The sequence below is a fragment of the Cynocephalus volans genome, chromosome 1 (genome assembly GCF_027409185.1).
Source record: "Cynocephalus volans isolate mCynVol1 chromosome 1, mCynVol1.pri, whole genome shotgun sequence".
NCBI classification, from domain to species: Eukaryota; Metazoa; Chordata; class Mammalia; order Dermoptera; family Cynocephalidae; genus Cynocephalus; species Cynocephalus volans.
Window position 1 is genome coordinate 245105250 of NC_084460.1, and position 25692 is coordinate 245130941.

General features: G+C 37.4%; 1 protein-coding gene across 1 annotated transcript in view; it reads right to left on the bottom strand.

Moving 5' to 3' along the window:
• PDE11A (phosphodiesterase 11A) overlaps nt 1-25692 on the bottom strand; it is a 393277-nt gene that overhangs the window by 227300 nt on the left and 140285 nt on the right. The window contains exons 3-4 of the mRNA XM_063110282.1: nt 15332-15421; nt 10891-11031 (exon numbers count right to left, since the gene is read on the bottom strand). Of these exons, the coding sequence (XP_062966352.1) occupies nt 10891-11031; nt 15332-15421 (231 nt within the window). The remainder of the gene's footprint in view (nt 1-10890; nt 11032-15331; nt 15422-25692) is intronic.

The window sequence follows — 25692 nt, forward strand, 5'->3', positions numbered from 1 at the left end:
GATCCAAGAGTGGGATAGTCCAGGGCTTCCTCTATCTTCTTTCCAATCCATTGTTTTGTTCATAACTTTAGGCCCTGATTCCTTCAAGCCTCTAGGAAAGTCTGGCTCTTGAAAATAAAAAGTTTTGGTTTTCAAGAAATTGTAAAAGCCCATTTTGGAGCTCAAAAGCCCGGAATTTAGCTATTTGTTTCTGTATTCTGTGTAATTTCTCCCCTGAAGCAATGTACCAGGCTGGAACGGTGGAGAGTGGAATAGTGAGAGGGCCTTCCTTTAAATCTTTACATCAGTCTTTTTTCTTGGAACTTTTGCCTTATGTGACATTGATAACTAATGATTACAACACATCTAAAACTGGAACTAGCACTCTGCATAGTAAAAAGCTCTTGGCTGTTTAGTATAAATACCAGGGACATCAAAGGTGATGGAGAATGTCTAAGAAGCATCCTGCTAGCGATAGGCTGGCTGATAATAATAAGGAAAGAAATGTCATAAGTAACAAGGGAAAGGTATAAATAAATTCGGGATTTGCTCAGTGTACTAGTCCGTTTCTGTTGCTTATAACAAAATACATGAAACTGGGTGATTTATAAAGAAAAATGAAATTTATCACTTACAGTTTCTGAGGCTGGGAAGTCAAAAGTCCATCTGGTGGTGGCGACAGTGACCCAAGGGTCTCACATAGCAAGATGGTGGAAGCAGAGAGAGCAGAGAGAGAAAGACTCTCTTCTTTTAAAGCCCTCAGACGATCTAACAGCCTGGGCCAGAGCACACGGAACGGGGAGAAGTCCAGTACAGAAAGTGAAAGCTCAACAGAGATCACACACCCTGTGGTACGTGATCCACCAGCCCAGCAGAGTACAAGCTGACCAGAAAGGTGGATCCCCGGAGAAGCCCAAGACCCGAGGCAACCACACACACAAGACACTAGAGGCCAACTGAGCAGTCACGGCGGGAGCCATACCAAATTGGCAACCACAGCAACATCCTAGTTGGTCAACAGTCTCAAACCGGTGGACTGTGAAACCCCCTGCCACAATGAATAAACACCAAAAAAAAGACACCAGAAATACAAAAAATCAAGAAAGTACACCACCAAAAGTTAATAAATCTCATACTCTAGATCCTATAGAACAAGAAGCCCTTGAAAAAACTGACAAGGAATTTCGAGTGATAATTCTAAGGAAACTGAATGAGATACAAGAAAACTCAGCTAAACATCATGATGAAATGAGGAAAAGTATACAGGATCTGAAAGAGGAAATATACAAGGAAATCAATGTCCTGAAAAAAAATGTAGCAGAACTTGCTGAACTGAAGAAGTTATTCAGCGAAATAAAAAACACAACGGAGAGTTTAACCAGCAGGCTTGTCGAAGTTGAAGAGAGAACCTCTGAACTTGAAGATGGGCTGTTTGAAATAACACAAGCAGACAAAAAGAAAGAAAAAAGAATCAAGGACATGGAAGAAAATCTGAGAGAGATATCAGACAACCTCAAGCGCTCAAATATCCGAGTCATGGATATTCCAGAAGGGGAGGAAAATGGAGATTCCATTGAAAACATATTCAACAAAATAGTGGCAGAAAACTTCCCAGGTATAGGAAAAATCACAGATCTTCAGATCCAGGAAGCTCAACGATCTCCAAACGTATTCAACCCAAAAAGGCCTTCTCCAAGACATGTCATAGTCAAATTGGCAAAACTCAGAGACAAAGAGAGAATCTTAAAAGCTGCAAGAGAGAAGCGTCAAATCACCTATAAGGGAGCCCCAATCAGGTTAACATCAGACTTTTCATCACAAACCCTAAAAGCTAGAAAGGAATGGGATGATATTTTCAAAATACTAAAAGACAAAGATTGCCAGCCAAGAATTCTCTACCCTGCAAGGCTATCCTTCCGAAATGAGGGGCAAATAGTATATTTCTCAGACAAACAAAAACTGCGGGAGTTCACTAACACACGACCACCCTTACAAGAAATCCTCAAGGGAGTACTGGGTTTGGTTCCTGAAAAATAACTACCACTGCCATAAAAACCTAAGAAAAATCTAAACCCGCTAGTACAATAAAAATGGCATTCATGAAGAGAAAACAAGCTAACAAAAACACTATCTACAACCTAAGGAACCAACAAACAAAGAAACCAAACAGTAAATCAGAAAGCAAGGAACAAAAGACACCTAAGACAACCAAACAACCAATAAAATGCTAGGAATAAATCAACACCTTTCAATAACAACTCTTAATGTTAAAGGCTTAAATTCCCCAATTAAAAGACACAGACTGGCTGACTGGATCAAAAAGCAGGACCCAACTATATGCTGCCTACAAGAGACCCACCTCACCCATAAAGATTCACACAGACTAAGAGTGAAAGGATGGAAAAAGATTTACCATGCAAACAGAAAAGAAAAACGAGCTGGAGTGGCTATTCTTATATCTGACAAAATAGACTTTAAACTAAAAACCATAAAAAGAGACAATGAGGGACACTACTTAATGATAAAAGGACTGATCCATCAAGAAGACATAACAATCATAAATATGTACGCACCCAATGTTGGAGCAGCCAGATTTATAAAACAAACTCTATTAGACCTAAAGAAGGAAATAGACACTAATACCATAATAGCAGGGGACCTGAACACTCCACTGTCAATATTAGACAGATCATCTAGGCAAAGAATCAGTAGAGAAACACAAGATCTAAACAAGACTCTAGACCAATTGGAATTGGCAGATATCTACAGAACATTCCACCCAACAACCTCAGAATATTCATTCTTCTCATCAGCACATGGATCATTCTCCAGGATAGATCACATATTAGGTCACAAATCAAGTCTCAATAAATTCAAAAAAGTTGGAATTATCCCATGTATCTTCTCAGACCACAATGGATTAAAACTAGAAATTAATAACAAACAAAACTCTGGAAACTATACAAACACATGGAAATTAAACAGCATTCTACTTAATGACATATGGGTCCAAGAAGAAATCAAGCAGGAAATCAAAAAGTTTATTGAAACTAATGAAAACAATGATACATCATACCAAAACCTGTGGGATACTGCAAAAGCAGTATTGAGGGGAAAATTTATTGCATTAAATGCTCACTTCAGAAGAATGGAAAGATGGCAAGTGAACAACCTAACACTTCACCTTAAAGAACTAGAAAAACAAGAACAATCCAATCCTAAAGTTAGCAGACGGAAAGAAATCATTAAGATCAGAGCAGAACTGAATGAAATTGAAAACCAAAAAACAATTCAAAAGATCAACGAATCAAAAAGTTGGTTTTTTGAAAAGATAAATAAAATAGACAAACCATTAGCATAGCTAACAAAAAAAAGAAGAGAGAAGACTCAAATAACAAAAATTAGAAATGAAAAAGGCGATATTACAACTGATTCATCTGAAATACAAGGAATCATTCGAGACTACTATAAACAACTATACGCCAACAAATTTGAAAATCTGGAGGAAATGGATAAATTTCTGGACACACACAAGCTCCCAAAACTGAACCGTGAAGACGTAGAAAATTTGAACAGACCAATAACAATAAAGGAGATTGAAGCTGTTATCAGAAGGCTCCCAACAAAGAAAAGCCCAGGACCAGATGGATTCACAGCAGAATTTTACCAAACATTCAAAGAGGAATTGACACCGATTCTTTACAAACTATTCCAAAAGATTGAAACGGACGCAAATCTCCCAAACTCATTCTATGAAGCAAACATCATCCTGATACCAAAACCAGGTAAAGATATAACCAAAAAAGAAAACTACAGGCCGATATCCTTGATGAATATAGATGCAAAAATCCTCACTAAAATACTAGCAAACAGAATACAGCAACACATACGAAAAATTATTCATCACGATCAAGTGGGATTCATCCCAGGGATGCAAGGTTGGTTCAACATACGCAAATCAAAAAATGTGATACACCATATTAATAAACTCAAACACAAGGACCATATGATCATCTCTATAGATGCTGAAAAAGCATTTGATAAAGTTCAGCACTCATTCATGACAAAGACCCTCTATAAGTTAGGTATAGAGGGAAAGTATCTCAACATAATTAAAGCCATATATGACAAACCCACTGCCAATATAATCCTGAATGGGGAAAAGCTGAAAGCTTTTCCTTTAAGAACAGGCACTAGACAAGGATGCCCACTCTCACCAGTCCTATTCAACATAGTGTTGGAAGTACTAGCCAGAGCAATCAGAGAAGAGAAGGAAATAAAGGGCATCCAGATTGGAAAAGATGAAGTCAAACTGTCCCTGTTTGCAGATGACATGATCCTATATATCGAACAGCCTAAAACCTCTACAAAAAAACTGTTGGAATTGATAAATGATTTCAGCACAGTAGCAGGATACAAAATCAACACACAAAAATCAGTAGCATTTCTTTTCTCCAATAGTGAACATGCAGAAGGAGAAATCAAGAAAGCCTGCCCATTTACAATAGCCACCAAAAAAATAAAATACTTAGGAATTGAGTTAACCAAGGATGTGAAAAATCTCTATAATGAGAACTACAAACCACTGCTGAGAGAAATTAGAGAGGATACAAGAAGATGGAAAGATATCCCATGCTCTTGGATTGGAAGAATCAACATAGTGAAAATGTCCATACTACCCAAAGTGATATACAAATTCAATGCAATCCCCATCAAAATTCCAAAGACATTTTTCTCAGAAATGGAAAAAACTATCCAGACATTTATATGGAACAATAAAAGACCATGCATAGCCAAAGCAATGCTGAGCAAAAAAAATAAAGCTGGAGGCATAACACTACCTGACTTTAAGCTATACTACAAAGCTATAATAACCAAAACAGTATGGTACTGGCATAAAAACAGACACACTGACCAATGGAATAGAATAGAGAATCCAGAAATCAACCCACACACTTACTGCCATCTGATCTTTGACAAAGGCACCAAGCCTATTCACTGGGGAAGGGACTGCCTCTTCAGCAAGTGGTGCTGGGATAACTGGATATCGATATGCAGGAGAATGAAACTAGATCCATACCTCTCACCGTATACTAAAATCAACTCAAAATGGATTAAGGATTTAAATATACACCCTGAGACAATAAAACTTCTTAAAGAAAACATAGGAGAAACACTTCAGGAAATAGGACTGGGCACAGACTTCATGAATACGACCCCAAAAGCACGGGCAACCAAAGGAAAAATAAACAAATGGGATTATATCAAACTAAAAAGCTTCTGCACAGCAAAAGAAACAATTCACAGAGTTAAAAGACAACCAACAGAGTGGGAGAAAATATTTGCAAAATATACATCTGACAAAGGATTAATATCCAGAATATATAAGGAACTCAAACAACTTTACAAGAAGAAAACAAGCAACCCAATTAAAAAATGGGCAAAAGAGCTAAGTAGGCATTTCTCTAAGGAAGATATACAAATGGCCAACAGACATATGAAAAAATGCTCAACATCACTCAGCATCCGGGAAATGCAAATCAAAACCACATTGAGATACCATCTAACCCCAGTTAGGATGGCTAAAATCCAAAAGACTATGAACGATAAATGCTGGCGAGGCTGCGGAGAAAAAGGAACTCTCATACATTGTTGGTGGGACTGCAAAATGGTGCAGCCTCTATGGAAAATGGTATGGCGGTGCCTCAAACAATTGCAGATAGATCTACCATACGACCCAGCTATCCCACTGTTGGGAATATACCCAGAGGAATGGAAATCATCAAGTCGAAGGTATACCTGTTTCCCAATGTTCATCGCAGCCCTCTTTACAATAGCCAAGAGTTGGAACCAGCCCAAATGCCCATCATCGGATGAGTGGATACGGAAAATGTGGTACATCTACACAATGGAATACTACTCAGCTATAAAAACGAATGAAATACTGCCATTTGCAACAACATGGATGGACCTTGAGAGAATTATATTAAGTGAAACAAGTCAGGCACAGAAAGAGAAATACCACATGTTCTCACTTATTGGTGGGAGCTAAAAATTAATATATAAATTCACACACACACACACACACACACACACACACACAAACCGGGGGTGGGGGGAAGAAGATATAACAACCACAATTATTTGAAGTTGATACGACAAGCAAACAGAAAGGACATTGTTGGGGGGGAGGGGGGGAGGGAGAAGGGAGGGAGGTTTTGGTGATGGGGAGCAATAATCAGCCACAATGTATATCGACAAAATTAAAAAAAAAAAAAAAATATATATATATATAAAAAAAAAAAAAAAAAAAAAAGCTCTCAAAACCATGCCCCTGACCACCATTTTTAATCCATTCACTACTGAATGGTCCTACAATCCAATCACCTTTTCAAGGCTCCACCTTTCTTAACAGTCACAGTGGGGGCCAAGTTTCTAATACATAAAACTTGGGGGACACAGTTCAAGCTTCAATGAGTTTTGGACAGACATAATTCAATCCACTACACTCGGTGATATTGAGATCTTATATGCATTCCTTTATAATTATAAAAATATCTCTATTATTGAAGGGCTTGCAGTAAAAATAACTTTGCCAAGTCTGAAACTCTTCTAATATATATTTTTTTGCCCTTAGGAATAATTTTCTAAACTCTACAAGGAAGAGAACAGTTTTTACTAGATTCTCCATGTTTTGGGGTCTTTGGAATCTATTCTGTTCAGCTGTTTCTTCACAAGGAATTAAAGTTTATTTTTATAATACATTTTAACAGCTTCATGGGCAAAATCCCACCCAGTCTTCATCTTTGTTGCTTTTTAAACAAATTTTCTGGCTAGTCATACATGTTTGTTTTTCTACATGAACATTTAGAAATTAAAAATGACAATGTGTGAAATTTCACTTTTGTTTTCTCATCTTTGAGTGGATAAAAATCTGTGTAGGTCTGCTCTTTGTCAATCAAATTCAATCAAATTGTGCTTATGGGAGTTTCTTGGGTCTCCCCTCTGATAATCACTCATATCTCCCATTAGATCTCAATGGCAAAAGTTTTTAATATTTGCCCATTCAGTATTCTGAGATGGGAAAGGAGGAAGTCGAGCCAGGGAACTTTGTCTCTGCATGATTTTATGTTTATTGAAACCATTGTGCCAGAGGCAGATTTGGTGTCTGATTTCCTGTTCCGTCTGGCTTCTTCTATACATGGTATGACTGTGTCTGGTCTCCCTCCTATAATTTCTACCTGACAACAGAGGTGCTGCATAGAACAGCAACACCTATAAGTTTGAAGGTTTGAGAAAGCCATGGTGAGAAGAAAGCACAACATTGGTGGGTTTACTGCATCACGATGCCACATAAATAGAGTCCCCCACCCGTATCCCCAACTTCCCCCAACACCTCCCCAGGCAGCAGCCTTGGCAAAAAAAAAAAAAAAAAAAAAAAATCTTCACAGCTTCTAAAACAACAATAAGCAGATTGATCTCTTTTTTTCATGGTTCACTTTTATCTCCAGACCTTGCCTCTCCGGATTAGAGGAGTTCATCCTCACTTTGAAGGGGAGAGATGAGAAAAAAGAAGAAATGATAAGGAGCAGCCCAGAATTTCTGCTCCAGCCCCACCGTCTTGGAATGCTCAGCAGCAATACCAAAAAAGCCTTTTTTCTTCCAGTAACATACTAACACCTTTGTTGCTTGTACCGTCTACTCTGTCTAGATGATATTTTTTGGCCCCCTTCTCCCCACTTTATACCATGAAGATATTACAGCAGTCCCCCTTTCTTCTCAGGGGATACCTTCCAAGATCTCAGTGGGTGCCTAAAACCACAGACAGCACTGAACTCTATATACATGATTTTTTTTCCTATACATACATACCCATGATAAAATTAATTTTTTAAATGATTATATTGTATAATGTTGAAATACTTATTATCCTGATCTGAGCATCGCATAATGCACACAGGTATCAATATTTAATGCTATACTCCTTGGGTATGTATAATCAATTATGTTTCATTAAAAAATAATAATAAAATAAAGTGGGAACAACTCATTACAAAAAAAAAAAGATAATATTTACTCCAGCTCAAACGTTTTGTAAGAGACTAGCTTCTTGGACTTCTGTCAGACAAAATAATGGACATACTGCTGCTAAAAGTTAGCTTACTCTCTCTCCTTTTAAGAATAATCTTATATGTGTCAAGTTTTCAGAGATAGCAATGACATTACAAGAAACACTAATGGCAGTAACAGCTGTCAAATAATGTGTGACTAATCTCTCCATATTTTCTTTTTATAAGTACAATTAAATATGCATACATCCTCTGAGATTCTTAACCCATTTTGTTTTATGACATGTATAATGGCAGCAACAGTAACCAAAGCATTTTATTTCAAAAAGAACAAGTAAGTTAACACAGAAACACTGTATGAGACGCAGTCTGTTTCTCATTTGTGTATGTTTGTTTTTTAATGCAATGCTGGTTTTCTGTCTTTGTTTTCTGAATGGAAGGTAATATGTGGGTACATGTAAAAAATATTAATTTATTTTCATTGGGCAAATAAAATTAACTACCATAATAAACCATATTATCAGCTATTACTGTAAATAAAGTGTCTACAACTAAAAAAAAGCTTAATTTATAAATTAGAAACGGTAAGAGATTAACAACAATAACTAGTAATAAAATAGAACAATTATAATAATATTATATAATTAAAGTTATGTGAATGTTGTCTCTCTATGTCTCAAAATATCTTACTGTACTGAACTAGTACACCTATTTTTGGACCACGGTTGACCCGGGGTAATGAAATGGAGGAAAGTAAAATCGGAGATAAGAGGGGACTATTATACCGTCCCTGCTGTGCCCTCCAGCTCTGTTCCTTCCTTCAATATCAACTTCCATCATCTGTACTTTTTCATTTGATTTGCCAAATAGCTAGACCACACTATAGAAACCAGTCCAGATTAGAAGATTAGTAAGTATGACCATCCTTAGTGGTTTAAACGACTTCTTTATCTGTTTACAACTGAACTAGCAAACAAGGAGTTTGCCTTTGTCCAGATTCCAGCCTGGCCCCTCCCAGCCACTTGCTCCCACAGAGTCCAGGAGTGGCTCGGGGCACGCTGACAGCCTTGGTCTCAGCCTCCACAGCTGCCCCTTCCTTCCCTGGCTTCATGAGGGCTTCTCTTTGGCCCTCTCTGTGGCCCTGTGGCCTGCCAGGCACCAGCAAGCACCCCCAGCCCTTCCCATTCTTTTTAGAGGCATTTGAGTCAGGCGGTGGGGGTGAGTCTGGCAAGTGACTCAACTCTCTGAGCCTTACTTCCTCCTTTGTGAAATTCAGGTGATAATAACACCTGCCTCATAAGGTGAGGAAGAAAGGAACTTAAGTGCTTCACAAAGTGTCCGGAACCCTCCATAAGTATGGGATGTTGGGGTGCTGTGGATGGGTGGGTTGGGTGTGTGTGTGCATATGTGTGCACACGAATGTGCCCTCCCAAGGGTCAGCTGAGTTTTACACAATCACAAGATACTTGCAAGGCTACTGTTTGTGTAAACCACACTCACCTAAATAGAAATATTCCCAAGCTCTGCTAAAATCTGGGGAAACACTCCTAAACATTTCTAAACATGTATAGATTTTTTTCATTTATTTTATTTTTTTATTTTTTTAAAAAAAGATGGCCGGTAAGGGGATCTTAACCCTTGACTTGGTGTTGTCAGCACCACACTCTCCCAAGTGAGCTAACCAGCCACCCCTATACAGGGATACGAACCCGTGGCCTTGGTGTTATCAGCACCACACTCTCCCGAGTGAGCCACAGGCCAGCCCTTAGATGTTTTTTTAAAAACTCGATGTTGTAAGTTTTACAATACATATTATTAAATCTCCAAAATTTATCTTAAGGTTCTTATTCTTTGAGAAAGATAAACCTGAAGGCAAAGACAATAATCTTTTCTAAGTAAAGAATGATAAAATATCTTTCTCTGAGGTACTAAAACAGCTCTTAATTGCTAGACCATTCCTGGCCTTTGAAGAGAGTTCTCAGCAAAGATATTAAATTTCTGCCAAGGGTTTAGACATCTTACTTTCAGGAACTTAGATTGATGATGATCATTATTTTCAATATTGTTGTTTATTTACCCAGCAGATTTCTTCCAAAGAGCAAAAGGGTTTAACAGAACCTAAAAGCCGGCCACAAATCACCAACGTGCACAGGCCCTGAGCTTAGATGATGCTTCCCTTTGGAGTAACAGGAACCCCTGCAGTGAGTTGAAAGGGTCACCTGATTAGGTTTCTCTGTGCCAGGATCCACAGGCCCAAAGCAGCAGTGAAAGAACCTGGAAACTCAGCAAGAAAAACCTGCTGCGGGGTACAGCACAGCAAAGGCCAATCACTCCACTCAGCTCAAGCACAGTTTGTCTGGGCTCCCAGAGCTCAGGGCACTCACTGCTTCTTCAATAGTCTGTGTGTATCCTCTTTCCCTAAAAGGGCTGTGGAGCACGGTCTCAACTGCACTCCATCCCAGAAATGCTGAGGGCCTTTCCCTTAATGGGTAAATAAAATGGGAAATTGACATTTGAGTTAATCTTCTAACTGAGCAGTGTGGGACTGGGCAAATGATTGAGCTCCTGAGGTCTTTCCTCTTTGAATACACAGGGCTGGGATAGATGTCTAAGGTCTCCGTCAGCTTAAGAGTCTATGTTTCTAAGGTGACAGCAAAGCAGGAATGAAAATACATGTAAAGGATGTAATAAAACTCTCATTTTATAAAAAGCGCCTTATGGTTAGAAGAGTCATAACAAGAGTGGTCTGAGTCAAAATTTTACAAATTTACTTACACGTAAACTCAACTTTATTGTATTCACACAGTCTTCAACTCTATATTAAAGAAAAAAGATAACTTACTGGTGATTCAATGTCCTCTAGGAGTAAAACAGAGCAGCGTTCACATTTCAACAGAGTTTGGGCCCGATGCATTATTTTCTTTACAATTTTCTCCAGGTCAGTCTGTTCTTCAAAGAGGTCATTAACTACCTCTAGCAAAGCCTAGGAGAGATGAAAAGGATGCATTTAGGTGGATATAAGACTGAAAAAAATGTTCGTTTTGTTTTTTCAAAATTCCATTTAGTCTTTGCTCTAATAAAATACTATAAATATTTTTGGGTGCCTAATTTTAAAAGTATTTAGGATTGTTTTGACATATTTCCATCATTTTATAACACACTCAAACTGCAAAGTAGAACTTGAGAATAGAGTTAGTCTATATAACAGGGATCATGTAGTCGTTAGCTGTACGCTTTCCCCCTCCTATATTAGTTTTTCTTCAATGCAACTAGGTATAAACCCAACATTTTTTAAGTAACAAATACCTACTTCTCTCCAAAGCACATTTATTTCAGAAAAATACAAAGCAGCTCTTCCATCAGAAAGATAGCTTCTTGGTCAAATGAGACTTATTTTCACTAATACTCATCTCTCACAGAACTGTGAAAGAATTATAGAGGTGAATGCTAATTAACCATTCAGAGCCTTCAAAATGTGTATATAAAATTCCCATTTATACCTCTACACAAGAAGAGGAAATACTGTCTCATCCCAGACTGTCTAGGAAAGCATTTAGATACTGCCATATACCTCAGGAAAGAAGATCCCATTAAAATTTGTTAAAATGGCAGAATGAAAAGCACACAAATTAAAGAAAAAAAAACCCTTAAATTCTAACTTGAAAACTGTGTACTCATTAAAAAATTAAATTGTAGTAATCTGCCATTTTCTCCAGCTAAGTTAGCTTGCAATTTTTTCATTGAAATAATATTTGGAATTTTTAATGACATGAATATTTCCACAAATTTAAGAATAGTGGGCTATGTACACTTGGTAGATATTATGCTTCTGTCAGAGTGCAATCAGAAAATTACATAGACAGCAAATTGGCCAGAGGGTGCTTTATTCTATAGCATGTTATAAGATATGCAGTCTCGAGTCTGACCTCTCACAAAAGGCTTTCATGAATTTTCCAATTCATATTTATTCATCATGGTGTTGATTATTATCCCAGGGACGTGACTAATTTTCAACTTTAGTAATGAATTTGATTTGTCCTGAAACCATCTGAAACGTGAAATTTTCTTTTCTGAATCTATTCAGGTAGAAGAGCATTTGAATGAGTTAAGGGACCCATGAAATGAGTCTAGTATACTGAGTAATTGAAAGAGAACCAAATATCCTGGGTGTCTCTCTCTAACGAAAGACTGACTATGGCTAAGGGCCATATTGTTCTACGACTCCAAAGCAAAGAGAAACACCAGAGAGAGAAAAAAGTTTTAAATGAATCCTGACTACTTGGCATTTGGACAAGAAATTGCTGTAAAAGGTCAAATTTCACATTCATATACAACATTAAAAATGGGACAGTTGTGGTTAGAGTGCAGTATTGTAACACTAATGTCAAGGGCTGGGATCCCCACACCAGCCAGCCACAAAAAAAAAAAAAAAAAAAAGAAAGAAAGAAGGAGAGAGATAGTTGTGTCTGAATAATTACAAGCAAAATTCTCTGTTATTAAGGGGGAAAACATTATTTCCTTAATAATCCAGACTATATTTTCAGATGAATCATATTAACTGAACAATTATTTAACTTTTCAATTTGTTGTGACTTCGTGGAGAGAGCCTCTGGGACCTATATACAAGAACATTTATCTCAGAGGAAAAACTAATTGTGCCTTGAGCCTTGCACTGACAAGTCACATTATAGTAATTTTATTGTTTCTAATTAAAAATTGCTGCTTTATTAACAAGTGGTGAATGTTTTACAGGTAATGCAGACTTTCTCCACAACAGAAGAAAAATAGAAGAAAGTCTAGGGTGATGTGCAACTCGGCAGACACTGGAAGCACTACACACAGTTGAGTACTCCCTGCTTCTTGATGTCACTGGCCTTCTAGGAAATGAGTATGTGTGTGCATTTTTCCCCTCCTTCTTCTAGTGACCTTCTTTGGCTCCCAGGCTCCTCATTGGACCTCTTTCCTTATCTGCACATTCTTCCCCAGATTAACCCAGTTAGTCCCTTGGCTTTAAATGCCATCTATATGCTGATGCTTCCCAAAGCTTAATGTCCAGTATCGACATCTCCCCCAAACTTTAGACTCCTCTGTCAACTATTTACTTGCCAGCTGCATGAGCCAAAAATGTTTTTCACTCATTTCTCACATAGGCAAACTCCTTAGATTTCACCACTAATTTGGTGGTGCTTGGAATCTCTCACTTCTCATTTCCCTAGCCCTGGCCACATCATTTCATGACTTCAGTATAGCCCCCTTCTAAATTCTCTTCCTGCTTTCAGTCTTCTCTTCCCTTTCCCAGCCACATTATTGTCTTCAGGGAAGATCTCTTTTTAAAGAAAATCAGACTCAGATCAAAATCTCCTAACAGTTTTCCATTGCACTCAGAATAAGAGCCAAAGTCCTTGCCATGGCCACGGGCTTTCCTACCATCTGGCCCTGGCTCACCTGCCCGTCCTTCTTTTCTTTCCTTCATTCTTTCTCTTTCTCTCTGCTCTCTAAACACACTGACCAAGCTTTCTTCTGCCCCAGGGCCTTTGCACTTGATATTTTCACTGCCTTGAATGGTCTCCCCAGAACTTTGTGCTGTTTTGCTCCTTCGTTTCATTCAGGTCCCTGATCATATATTGTCTTCTTATAGAGGCCTTCTTGATCACCCTCTAATATAAATATGCTCCCAATCTACCTTGCACAGCCAGTTTCTGTCTCTTTATCTCACTTCATTGTTCCTTATGGCATTTATTACTACCTGATACTATATTGTTTCTTATTTGTTTTCTTGTCTATTATCTATTTTTCTCATTAGAATAGTAAGTTCCATGAAGGCAGAAACTCTGAATGCACAGAATCTGAAGAGAACCACACAATAAATATATGTTGAATGAGTAACTAAAATGCACCATACACGAGGATACAAAGATTAATAGTACCTGAAGCTTTTCTTAAGGAGTTCATAATGCAGTTGGAGAGGAGGGTCATCACTAAATATATTACAATACCGTGTGACAGGTATTCACAATAGAACAATGTCAGTATATACAAGGAAAAGCACTAGGTGAAGAAGGGAAGATAGACTGGAAGGCTGAGCTGGGTTCAGAAGGATGTGCAGGGCAGATGGCAGTGGGAGGGGAAAGGTGGGCATGAGGCACTGGGGGCAGAGGGAGAAGTGTGGGTAAAGATATGATAAAGTGAAACAGATCGTTTTCTGGAAATTGGGAAGTATATTCCTGAAGTGTCAGTTGAAAGGAAGAGAACTGTAAGACATGGGGCTGAAGACGAAAGGAGGACCCTCACCAGAGATAAGGGGTGGTATGCCATGCTAAGGAAGATGGCTATAGTAGCCAACTGTGCTCATTATTTGTTGCGAAATATTCATAAATCAAAATACTCAGTGAATGAGATTTTTAATCCCTTTGATTGCCAGATTAACTGAGTTTTGAGCCTTGCTGAGCATCTAATTAAATATATTTCTAAGTCGTGACAGTAACCATCCTATATTTACTTATTTATCTGGCAGCTGGCTGGTCTGGGGAACCAAACCTTTGACGTTGGTGTTACGAGGCTGTGCTCTAACCAACTGATTTAACTGGCCAGCACAATCTTCCTATATTTAAAAGTAGAGTGAGTCTAATATAAGTTAATCTATTTGATAACCTATTAGCATTTTTTGAGCATTGGTCTTTGTTTTTTTTTTAGTATTTAGTTCTGTAACTTGTGAAGGTATATGAGATCAATCCTTTTAAGTGTGTTTCTTTATAATTCTATAGACTAGTGTTTCCTTTATTGTCTCCAGTATCTGACTATGTATGCTCTTTCTGAACACCTTTCAATTCAAAAATAGGATCTGAGAGGTGGAGTAAAATCAGGATCTAAGAGGTGGGGTAAAAACAGGATCTGAGAGGTGGAGTAAAATGATGTTTGTAACTACCTTGCTTCTTCTTAAAGGAACTAAATTGTAAAACATCACCAAATTGCATTATCATTTCAAAGCTATAAGTAAGCAAGAATATATCTGCTAGCTTACAGTATAAATGTGAAAATTAATTTCCTTTTTAAAAGAAGCTAGTTCTATTTCCCCAAAACAACAACAGAGAATTTGTATCCACTTCCATTTGAGCTTATTGCTTAAAGGGTATCTTCAACCCTAGACTTGTAGGACTACACAAATAAAAAATATTCCTGGACTGTTCAAAGATCATCTGCTGTTTTCAGAAGACATAACGACTCACAGAAACCACAAAGACAGAGACTTCTGAGTCTAGGTAGCAATATTTCTTTCTACTCACCCTGCTTCTTTCATATTCTTTCCTTGATGCAGCAAAGAGCTGAGCATTTGATATGGCAATTCCACAAAATGGAAGATACATCTGCATAACCTGGGCAAAAACAACATTAAGAACATTAAAACATCTACCACTGAACTAAATTCCACATTTCCTACATATCCTTAAGTAATACTTTCTTTTCAACAATAGAGATTGAATATGGCATTGTTGGTGTTAGTATCTTATCTTCAGAAAGGAAATTTTTCAGAGTTGACTATAAGAAAGTAGAAATCTAGCTTTAATTGGAGAATTCACATCTATGAAGACATAATGTGAAGCAAAAGATTATGAGAGCTGTGATACAGGAACTGTTTCTAAAGCATCTTGTATCCCTTCTCTGACAAAAGAAGAATGAGTAAGTGAACTAACTGTGATCTGTCTGGAATGTGCCACACTCACATGTGGAGGTAGGCAGGATATAAATCAATTCCTTTGTATACGTGTATCTGTAGCAGGGATCTCAGCTTGCCCCTAGACCTGTTGGCCGCCAGATTTAAGTATGTCTGTTGGGATGGGCCCAGCAGGAACGCAGGGGCCAAAGGACCTAGCAGCTTTCTACAAAGTAGCTTTAATTGTGTCCACTGCTGTGCAGACATAACTGGACACAAATGCAAACCGGTGGGATGGTTCTACAGAAACCTGTTTTGGGGGAACAGCTGGGGAGCTTGTGAGAGAAAACTCCTCCTGTTACCAGGCTCCTCCTGATCCAGGTTCTTGGTCTATCCATGAAAGAAAAATCTTAGTCAATGTTTGTTTAAATATTTCTTACATATATACCAATTTTTTCCCTCTTTATTCATTCCACATCTCCCTCCTTCTTTCTGGGATAGTTTTCTTTCTTTCTTTTTGAAGGCAATCCTTTAGAATATCCTTTAGTGTCAGTGGCAAATGTTTTACTTTTGTTTTGTATAAAACTGTGTTTATTTTATGATCAATCTGAAAAGGTACTTTAGAGCGGTATGCAGTTCTAGATTCACAGTTATTTTCTCTTAGACTTAGGAGACAGTATTTCTCTACCATGTGCAGTTAGTGCTGCTAAACAGTCAGTTGTCAATCTCATTCTTTGTAGGTCCTCTATCTTTATCTCTGGTTTCTTTTAGGACATCTTTATGTCTTTGGTAGCCATTTTATACTCTTCCAGTCTCAGTCAAAGACAATTGAATCATACGAATCTGTAACATATATATTGACCAAAGATTCCTGTGGATGCAGACAATATTATACCTTCATGACTCATTGCACACTGAGAGAGAATCTTTATTAACAAAGGGAAGCTTCTACTCTGTGTCATTCATTGGGCATGATAATCCAACACTCTGGGGCCATACTCAACTGCACTATAGAAACCCGTATGAAAATATGATCCACAGAATTTCTAAATAAATGGCAGGAGAAGCAGGTAATAACATTTTTGAAAAGAGAGGGTAAGAAAAAACTGAAGTGGTGTCGAAATAGAAAATGAAAAACAAAATATTTTTATGCCTTTTTCTTTTGGTCCCAGTGCAAAAGATTTCTTAAAAAAAAAAAAAAAAAAAAAAAGATCTATTGCTCTATTCTGCTCTTTCTGAAGTCCCTCCTTTTCAAAAGAAAAAAAAAAAAAAAGAAAAATACTAATTGGCTCTTACCATCTAGTTTCTGAATGCCAAAAGGTCTAAAAAGCCCTAATGACTAAGAAGCTAATGAGTCTGTACACCGTTTTGCAGCACTTTTCAGCTTGAAAGCACATTATGAACATTGGCTAATTAATCTTTACAACATCCCACTCAGAAAGGGAGTTAAACTGAAAATCATTAAACGGTGTAAAAAAGTCACTTTAACTCTGGAAACTCGTGGAAGTACCACTAATAAACATAAAATCTGAGCACTGGTCCTTCCATCAATGTACTATAGAAAGACAGTAGGTAGCCAGCCTTTTCAAACTTGCACATCACAGAGAAAGTGTATTAAAGCCCCATGGTCTGGTTTGGTCCAATTACACGTCATTAAAGAACGTTGGAATTCTCCTCTGGAGATTATCAGTGAGGGGTCTAGGGCCATCTCCTTCATGGACCCAATTCCTGGAAGGCAAAACCAGCTTGAAGTACCACAGCACTATCAGCTAAATGAATGGGTGAGAGAAGTTTTTCCCACCAACCGACAACACCTCCTCCCTTTGTGCAAATTCTGAAAACTGTGCTCTTAGAGTCCCTTCTACCCTTAGGCATTACCTACAGACAAAACGTCACTGATTGGGGGCCCACTGATTTGGAACTGGGGAGGTTTTAAGACAGCTGTAATTCAAGCACTAAATAAACTCTTCAAGTAGGGTAATTTGGAAAACAACATTTCTTCTCTTTTTAAAAAAAATTATTTATTGAATCAATATTGATTATACATATTTTGGGGGTTCAACATTGAGATATGTTGATCAAATCAATATTACTAGCATATGTATTGGTACAAATCATAATTATTCTTTATGCTACTTGTCCAATCTCTCCCCATCCCCCAGAAAACAACATTTCAAAATATGGACTCAGTCACATAGTTTTCATATAATGAAACATTTTCAGAGCATTTTTTAGGAATATAATATTAAAAATAGTAAAAAAAAAAATGAAGTTTTCTAGCGATTTCAAAGGAAATTCCCACTTCTAGAGATACACTTTCATTCACTGCAGTTTCATTTTGATGCAAATTAACTAATGATAATAGGTGGGGCTTTAATTTCAAAAATCAGAATCATAAACGAATCTTGTTAGTTCACACCAAAATATATGCTCTTGGCTAAAGCATGCCTTTTTCTATCAATGATGTGCCTTCTTCAAAGGAAATAGCCTCCAAAAGATACACAGAAACATAAAATACCAACTTTGCTTTAAGAAAAAAAAAAAGGCATGGAATAGATGATCCAATTACATACTTTTTGATTTGTCCATTATTAGAATTAATACTCTAAAGAATGGGATGGGGGACTTTATTCACAAAAGACAAGAGAGAACAAGATGGCAAATAAAGAAAGAGGAGAAAGTTTGTTTTTAGGAAAAAGGCAGCGGCGAAGCAATGGAGCAAAGACGCAACATGCAGAGACGAGCCCTCATGGAAAGGAAGCCCAAAGTGGGCTCTGCACTGGTCTAAGTTCAGGCAGAACACATGCAGAAGTGTGAATCTTCACAGGCTCCTCTCCTCCTATTGAGGCACCTTGTCACTTTCCCATGTCTCCTTAGGTGCTTCCGCTTCTGGCCCTGGGTATTAAAGCTGGGACTACAGGGCATTGGAGTGACACCCTCCCACTCTTCTTGCCCCTTTCCTACAAGCCAGTGTTGGCCACACTTACCCAAGGGCAGACAGGCCAAGTCCAATTCCTGGCAAGTAGCCCGTAGCACCAACACCTATTCTCTTTGACTTTTTAGAGGCTCTGGTCTGCTGACCTCTTGAATCATGCGGGTAGTAGTCATGTCAACCATTAACCCTATTTCTATTTGGCTGCATTCTCCACCCTTCTAACTTTAGAGAAATAACTTTTTCCTGTCTGGAGGCAGTTCTAAATTCCTACCCTCTTAGTCACAGACCCTTCACTGAAGGGAAAATCATGAAGGAATCCATTGCAGGAGTCATGGTCTCTTTAAAATAATTTGTAATTTTTTTTTCTGATCATAAGATTTCAAAAGAAAAAAAGAACCCATATTTCTACCACTCAGGGGTAACCACTATTAACATTTTGGGGTATATTATCAAAGCTTTCCTCTCTTTTTCCTTTCATATAAACCTAAATAGGCCAGTCCTGTACATAATATTTTGTCTGCTTTTTTTTTTTCATTTTTTTATAACCAGTTACCACTTATTATGACCAATTTCTATAAAGGCAAAAATCTTCCATTGTATGATCCAGAAAAAGAACATTTATAGAGAAAGAAAGTAGATTAGTGGTTGTCTGGGTTAGCAGTGTTAACAGGATTAACTGCAAATGGGCATAGGGGATCTTGTTGGAGAGATGTTCTAAAACTGATTTATGGTGATGGTTGCACCACTCATAAAGTTACCAAAGTTATTGAATTGTTCACTTAAAATGGTTCAATTTTATGATATGTAAAGTACCTCAATAAAGCTGTTAAAAATTACCATAAATATTCTACTCATTGTGTGGATTAATATAGTTCACTTAGTCCATTATACACTGTTAAACATTTAGGTTGTTTCCAACTTTAGATTAATAATCCTATGGTTAAACATTCTTGCAATTAAATATTTGTGCATTCCACAACTATTTTCTTAGAATAAAGCCCTAATATTGGAATTTATTTCTTTTACTCAACACACACTTATACAGCACTTCTTTGCACTAGGAAATATTCTCAGTGCTTTACTAGTATTAATTCATTGATGTGTGTGGTTTACATTTTTTAATAACCCCTAACAAGGAACAACCCCTGTTAGCATTTATAGCGTTTTCTTCTGGACATTTTTTATGAACTGCATACATGCAAGAGTACTTCAAAAAGTTTGTGGAAAAATACAATTTAAAAAGATAATATGAATCCCTCCATGAATTATTTTATTTTATCAATATACAATATAGTTGATTTTTGTGTCCCTTTACCGATTCCTCCCTCCCTCCTCCCTCTCCCCCCCCAACCATGGACATCATATCTGTTCATTTGTCTTAACAAGTTCAAGGAATTGTGATTGTTGTGTCTTCTTCCCCACCCATCCCCTTTTGTTTGTGTGTTTATTTATTTATTTTTAGCTCCCACAAATAAGTGAGAACATGTGGTATTTATCTTTCTGTGCCTGACTTATTTCACTTAATATAGTTTTTTCTAAGTCCATCCATATTGCTGCAAATGGTACTTTTTCACTCTTTTTATAGCAGAGTAGAATTCCATTGTGTAGATACACCACAGTTTCCTTATCCACTCATCTGATGATGGACATTTGGGCTGGTTCCGACCCTTGGCTATTGTAAATAGTTCTGCAGTAAACACTGGGGTACAGGTATCCCTCCAACATGATGATTTCGGGCGAGCCCGTGGCGCACTCGGTAGAGTGCTGTGCTGGGAGCGCGGCAACGCTCCCGCCGCGGGTTCAGATCCTATAGAGGAATGGCCGGTGCACTCACTGGCTGAGTGCCGGTCATGAAAAGAAAAGAAAAAAACGACGAAAAAAAAAAAAAAAACGACAACATGATGATTTCCATTCCTCTGGGTATATTCCCAACATTGGAATAGCTGGGTCATATGGTAGATCTATCTGTAATTGTTTGAGGAACCTCCAAACCATTTTCCATAAAGGCTGCACCATTTTGCAGTCCCACCAACAGCGCAGGAGGGTACCTTTTTCTCCACAACCTCACAGCATTTATCATTCTCAGTCTTTTGGATATTAGCCATCCTAACTGGAGTGAGATGGTATCTCAGTGTGGTTTTGATTTGCATTTCTTGAATGCTGAGTGATGTTGAACATTTTTTCAGGTGTCTGTTGGCCATCTATATATCTTCCTTTGAGAAATGCCTGTTCAGCTCCTTTGCCCATTTTTTAATTGTGTTACTTGTTTTTTTGCTGTAAAGTTGTTTGAGTTCCTTGTATATGCTGGATATTAATCCTTTCTCAGATGTATATTTTGCAAATATTTTCTCCCACTCTGTTGGTTGTCTTTTAACTCTGTTAATTATTTCTTTTGCTGTGCAGAAGCTTTTTAGTTTGATATAATCTCATTTGTTTATTTTTCCTTTAGTTGCCTGTGCTTTTGGGGGTCATATTCATGTAGTCTGTACCCAATCCTACTTCCTAGAGTGTTTCCCCTATCTTTTCTTTAAGAAGTTTTATTGTTTCAGGGTATATATTTAGTTCTTTAATCCATTTGACTTTGGTATAGGGTGAGAGGTATGGGTCTAGCTTCATTCTCCTGCATATGGCTATCCAGTTTTCCCAGCACCATTTGCTGAAGAGGAAGTCTCTTCCCCAGCATGTACACTTGGTGCCTTTGTCAAAGATCAGATGGCTGTAGGTTTATGGATTGATTTCTGAATTCTCTATTCTATTCCATTGATCCATGTGTCTGATTTTACATCAGTACCATGCTGTTTTGGTTATTATAGCTTTGTAGTATAGTTTAAAGTTAGGTAGTGTTATACCTTCAACTTTATTATTTTTTTTGCTCAGAATTGCTTTGGCTATTCATGGTCTTTTGTTATTCCATATAAATGTTAGAATAGTTTTTTCCATTTCAGAGAAAAATGTCATTGGAATTTTGATGGGAATTGCACTGAATTTGTATATCACTTTGGGTAGTATGGACATTTTCACAGTGTTAATTCTTCCAATCCAAGAGCATGGGATATCTTTCCATCTTCTTGTGTCCTCTTTAATTTCTTTCTTTCTTTTTGTAGTTCTCATTGTAGAGATTTTTCACGTCCTTGGTTAACTTTATTCCTAAGTATTTTTTTTGGTGGCTATTATAAATGGGCTAGCTTTCTTGATTTCTTTTTCTGCATGTTCACTGTTGGAGTATAGAAATGCTACTGATTTTTGTGTGTTGATTTTGTATCCTGCAACTTTGCTGAAATCACTTATCAACTCTAAGAGTTTTTTTGTGGAGGCTTTAGGCTGCTTGATATATAGGTTCATGTCTTCTGCAAACAGGGACAGTTTGGCTTCATCTTTTCCAGTCTGTATGCCCTTTATTTCCTTCTCTGATTGCTCTGGCTAGTACTTCCAACATGATGTTGAATGGGAGTGGTGAGAGTGGGCATCCTTGTCTAGTTCCCATTCTTAAGGGATGATATTGGCAGTGGGCTTACCATATATGGCTTTAATTATGTTGAGATACTTTCCATGTATACCTAACTTGTAGAGAGTCTTTATCATGAAAGAATGTTGAATTTTGTCAAATGCTTTTTCAGCATCTATAGAAATGATCATATGGTCTTTGTCTTTGATTTTATTGATGGGGTGTATCACATTTACTGATTTGCATATGTTGAACCAACTTTGCATCCCTGGGATGAATCCCACTTGATCATGGTGTATAATTTTCTGTATGTGTTGCTGTATTCTGTTGGCTAGTATTTTATTGAGGATTTTTGCATCTATATTCATCAAGGATATTGGCCTGTAGTTTTCTTTTTTTGTTGTTGTATCTTTGTCTGGTTTTGGTATCAGGGTGATGTTTACTTCATAGAACGAGTTTGGGAGAATGGCCTTTGTTTCAATCTTTTGGAATAGTTTGTAGAGAATTGGTATCAATTCCTCTTTGAAGGATTGGTAGAATTCTGCAGTGAACCAGTCTGGTCCTGGACTTTTCTTTGTTGAGAGCCTTCTGATAACAGCTTCAATCTCTTTTATTGTTATTGGTCTGTTCAGGTTTTCTACATCTTCTTGGCTCAGTTTTGGTAGTTTGTGTGTGTTCAGAAATTTATCCTTTTCCTCCATTTTCAAATTTGTTGGTGTATAGTTGTTTATAGTAGTCTCTAATAATCTCTTGTATTTCTGAGGTATCAGTTACAATATCACCTTTTTCACTTCTAATTTTTGTTATTTGTGTCTTCTCCTTTCTTTTTATAGTTAGCCATGCTGATGATTTGTCAATTTTATTTATCTTTTCAAAAAACCAACTTTTTGATTCATTGATCTTTTGTATCAATTTTTGGTTTTCTATTTCATTAAGTTTTGTTCTGATCTTAATTATTTATTTCCATCTGCTAACTTTGGGTTTGGATTATTCTTATTTTTCTAGTTCTTTAAGGTGAAATGTTAGGTTGTTTATTTGCCATCTTCCCATTCTTCTGAAGTAAGCATTTAATGTGATAAATTTCCCCCTTAGTACTGCTTTTGCAGTATCCCACAGGTTTTGGTATGATGTATCATTATTTTCATTATTTTCAATTAATTTTTTGATTTCCTGTTTAATTTCTTCTTGGACCCATATGTCATTAAGTAGAATGCTGTTTAATTTCAGTGTGTTTGTATAGTTTCCAGAGTTTCATATGCTATTGATTTCTAATTTTAATCCATTGTGATCTGAAAAAATACATGGTATAATTCCAATTTCTTTGAATTTGTCGAGACTTGATTTGTGACCTAACGTGATCTATCCTGGAGAATGTTCCATGTGCTTATGAGAAGAATGAATATTCTGAGGTTGTTGAGGTTGTTCTGTGGGTATCTGCCAAGTCTGATTGGTCTAAAGTGTTGTTTAGATCCTTAGCTGATTCTTTGCCTAGAAGATCTGTCCAATATTGAGAGTCGGGTGTTCAGGTCCCCTGCTATTATGGTATTAGCGTCTATCTCATTCTTTAGGTTTAATAGTGTTTACTTTATAAATCTGACTGCTTTGATGTTGGGTATGTATATATTTATGATTGTTATGTCTTCTTGATGGATAAACCCTTTTATCTTTATATAGTGGCCTTCTTAATCTCTTTTTATGGTTTTTGGTTTAAAGTCTATTTTATCTGATAGAAGAATAGCTACTCCAACTCTTTTTTCATTTCTCTTTGCATGGTATATCTTTTTCCATCCTTTCACTCTTAGTCTATGTGTGTCTTTACAGGTGAGGTGAGTCTCTTGAAGGCAGCATATAGTTAGGTCCACCTTTTTAATCCAGTCAGCCAGTCTGTGTCTTTTGAGTGGGGAATTTAAGCCTTTTACATTAAGAGTTGTTATTGAAAAGTGTTATTTACTCCTAGCATTTTATTGATTTTTGTTTGGATGTCTTAAGTACCTTTTGTTCCTTTCTTTCTGATTTACTGTTTGTCTTCTGTATTTCTTGGTTTCTTGGGGTGGTAGATAAACTTTTTTTCCTCTTTGTTGTTGGCATTTTTATTTCATTAGTGGGTTTTGTTTTTTTCTTGAGTATTTATGGCAGTGGTGGTTGTTTTTCAGTACCAAACCCAGTACTCCCTTGAGAATTTCTTGTAAGGCTGGTCGTGTGGTAGTGAACTCCCAGAGTTTTTGTTTGTCTGAGAAATATACCATTTGTCCTTCATTTTGGAAGGATAGCCTTGCTGGGTAAAGTATTCTTGGCTGGCAATCTTTTTCTTTTAGTATTTTGAATATATCATCCCATTCTTTTCTGGCTTTTAGGGTTTCTGATGAAAGTCTGATATTAGTCTGATTGGGCCTCCCTTATAGGTGAATTGACACTTCTCTTTTCCAGCTTTTAAGATTCTCTCTTTGTCTTTGAATTTTGCCAGTTTGACTATAACATGTCTTGGAAAGGACCTTTTTGGGTTGAATATGTTTGGGGATCTTTGAGCCTCCTGAATCTGAAGATCTTTTTCTTTCCCTATACCTGGGAAGTTTTCTGCCATTATTCCATTGAATATGTTTTCAATGCCATTTCCTTTTTCCTCCTTTTCTGGAATACCCATGATTTGGATATTGGAGTGCTTAAGGTTCTCTGTTATCTCTCTTAGATTTTCTTCAATGTTTTTAATTCTTTTTTCTTTTTCTTTCTTTCTTTTTTTTTTTGTCTGCCTGTGTTATTTCAAACAGTCCATCTGCAAGGTTAGAAATTTTCTCTTCTGCTTGTTCTAGCCTGCTGGTTAAACTCTCTGTTGTGTTTTTTATTTCATTGAATGAATTCTTCAGCTCTGCAAGCTATGCCACAGCAGTGCCTACCTGTTCCAACATGGGTGGCTTGGGTCATGTGGGTCTGGTGGCTTTAGGGCCTCTCTGGGTGGCACACACTGGCCTGGGCTGGGAGTCACATGGCAGCACCTACCTGCTCCGGCATGGGTGCCTCAGGGCATGTGGGTCTGGCAGTTCTCGGGCCTCTCTGGGGCCTCTCTGGGTGGCATGCACTGGCCTGGGCTGGGAGTCCTGCGGTGGCACCTACCTGCTCTGTGGGTGCCTTGGGGTGTGTGGGCCCAGCAGCTCTAGGGCCTCTCTGGGGGCCTCTCCCCTCCATGAATTTTTTGAAGACCACTTGTACAATATCTAGTCTTAGGGGTGTTTGTAAACATAGGTGGGATCACACTGTACGTTATTTTCTACAACTTCTTTTTCAGTTGGTGATATTTCTTGGAAATCTTAATATCTTGGTTCAAAGAGATCTACTTCATTTGCCTTAATCTCTGCAGAATATTCTAGGGGGAGAATGTACCCACTAATAGACATTCACAATGTTTCCAATTTTTCTGTATTATATATGATGCTGCTGTGAACTTTCTTCCAAATATATCTTTGTGCACCTGGACAATACTTCTGTTGGAAAGATTCTTAGAAGTGAAATTTTAAGGTTGATGAATACGTGCTTTAAAAAAATATTAATAGCTACTGCCAAATCATTCTCCAAAAAGGCTATACTAATTGATACTCCCACTAGCAGTAATCAGAGTATT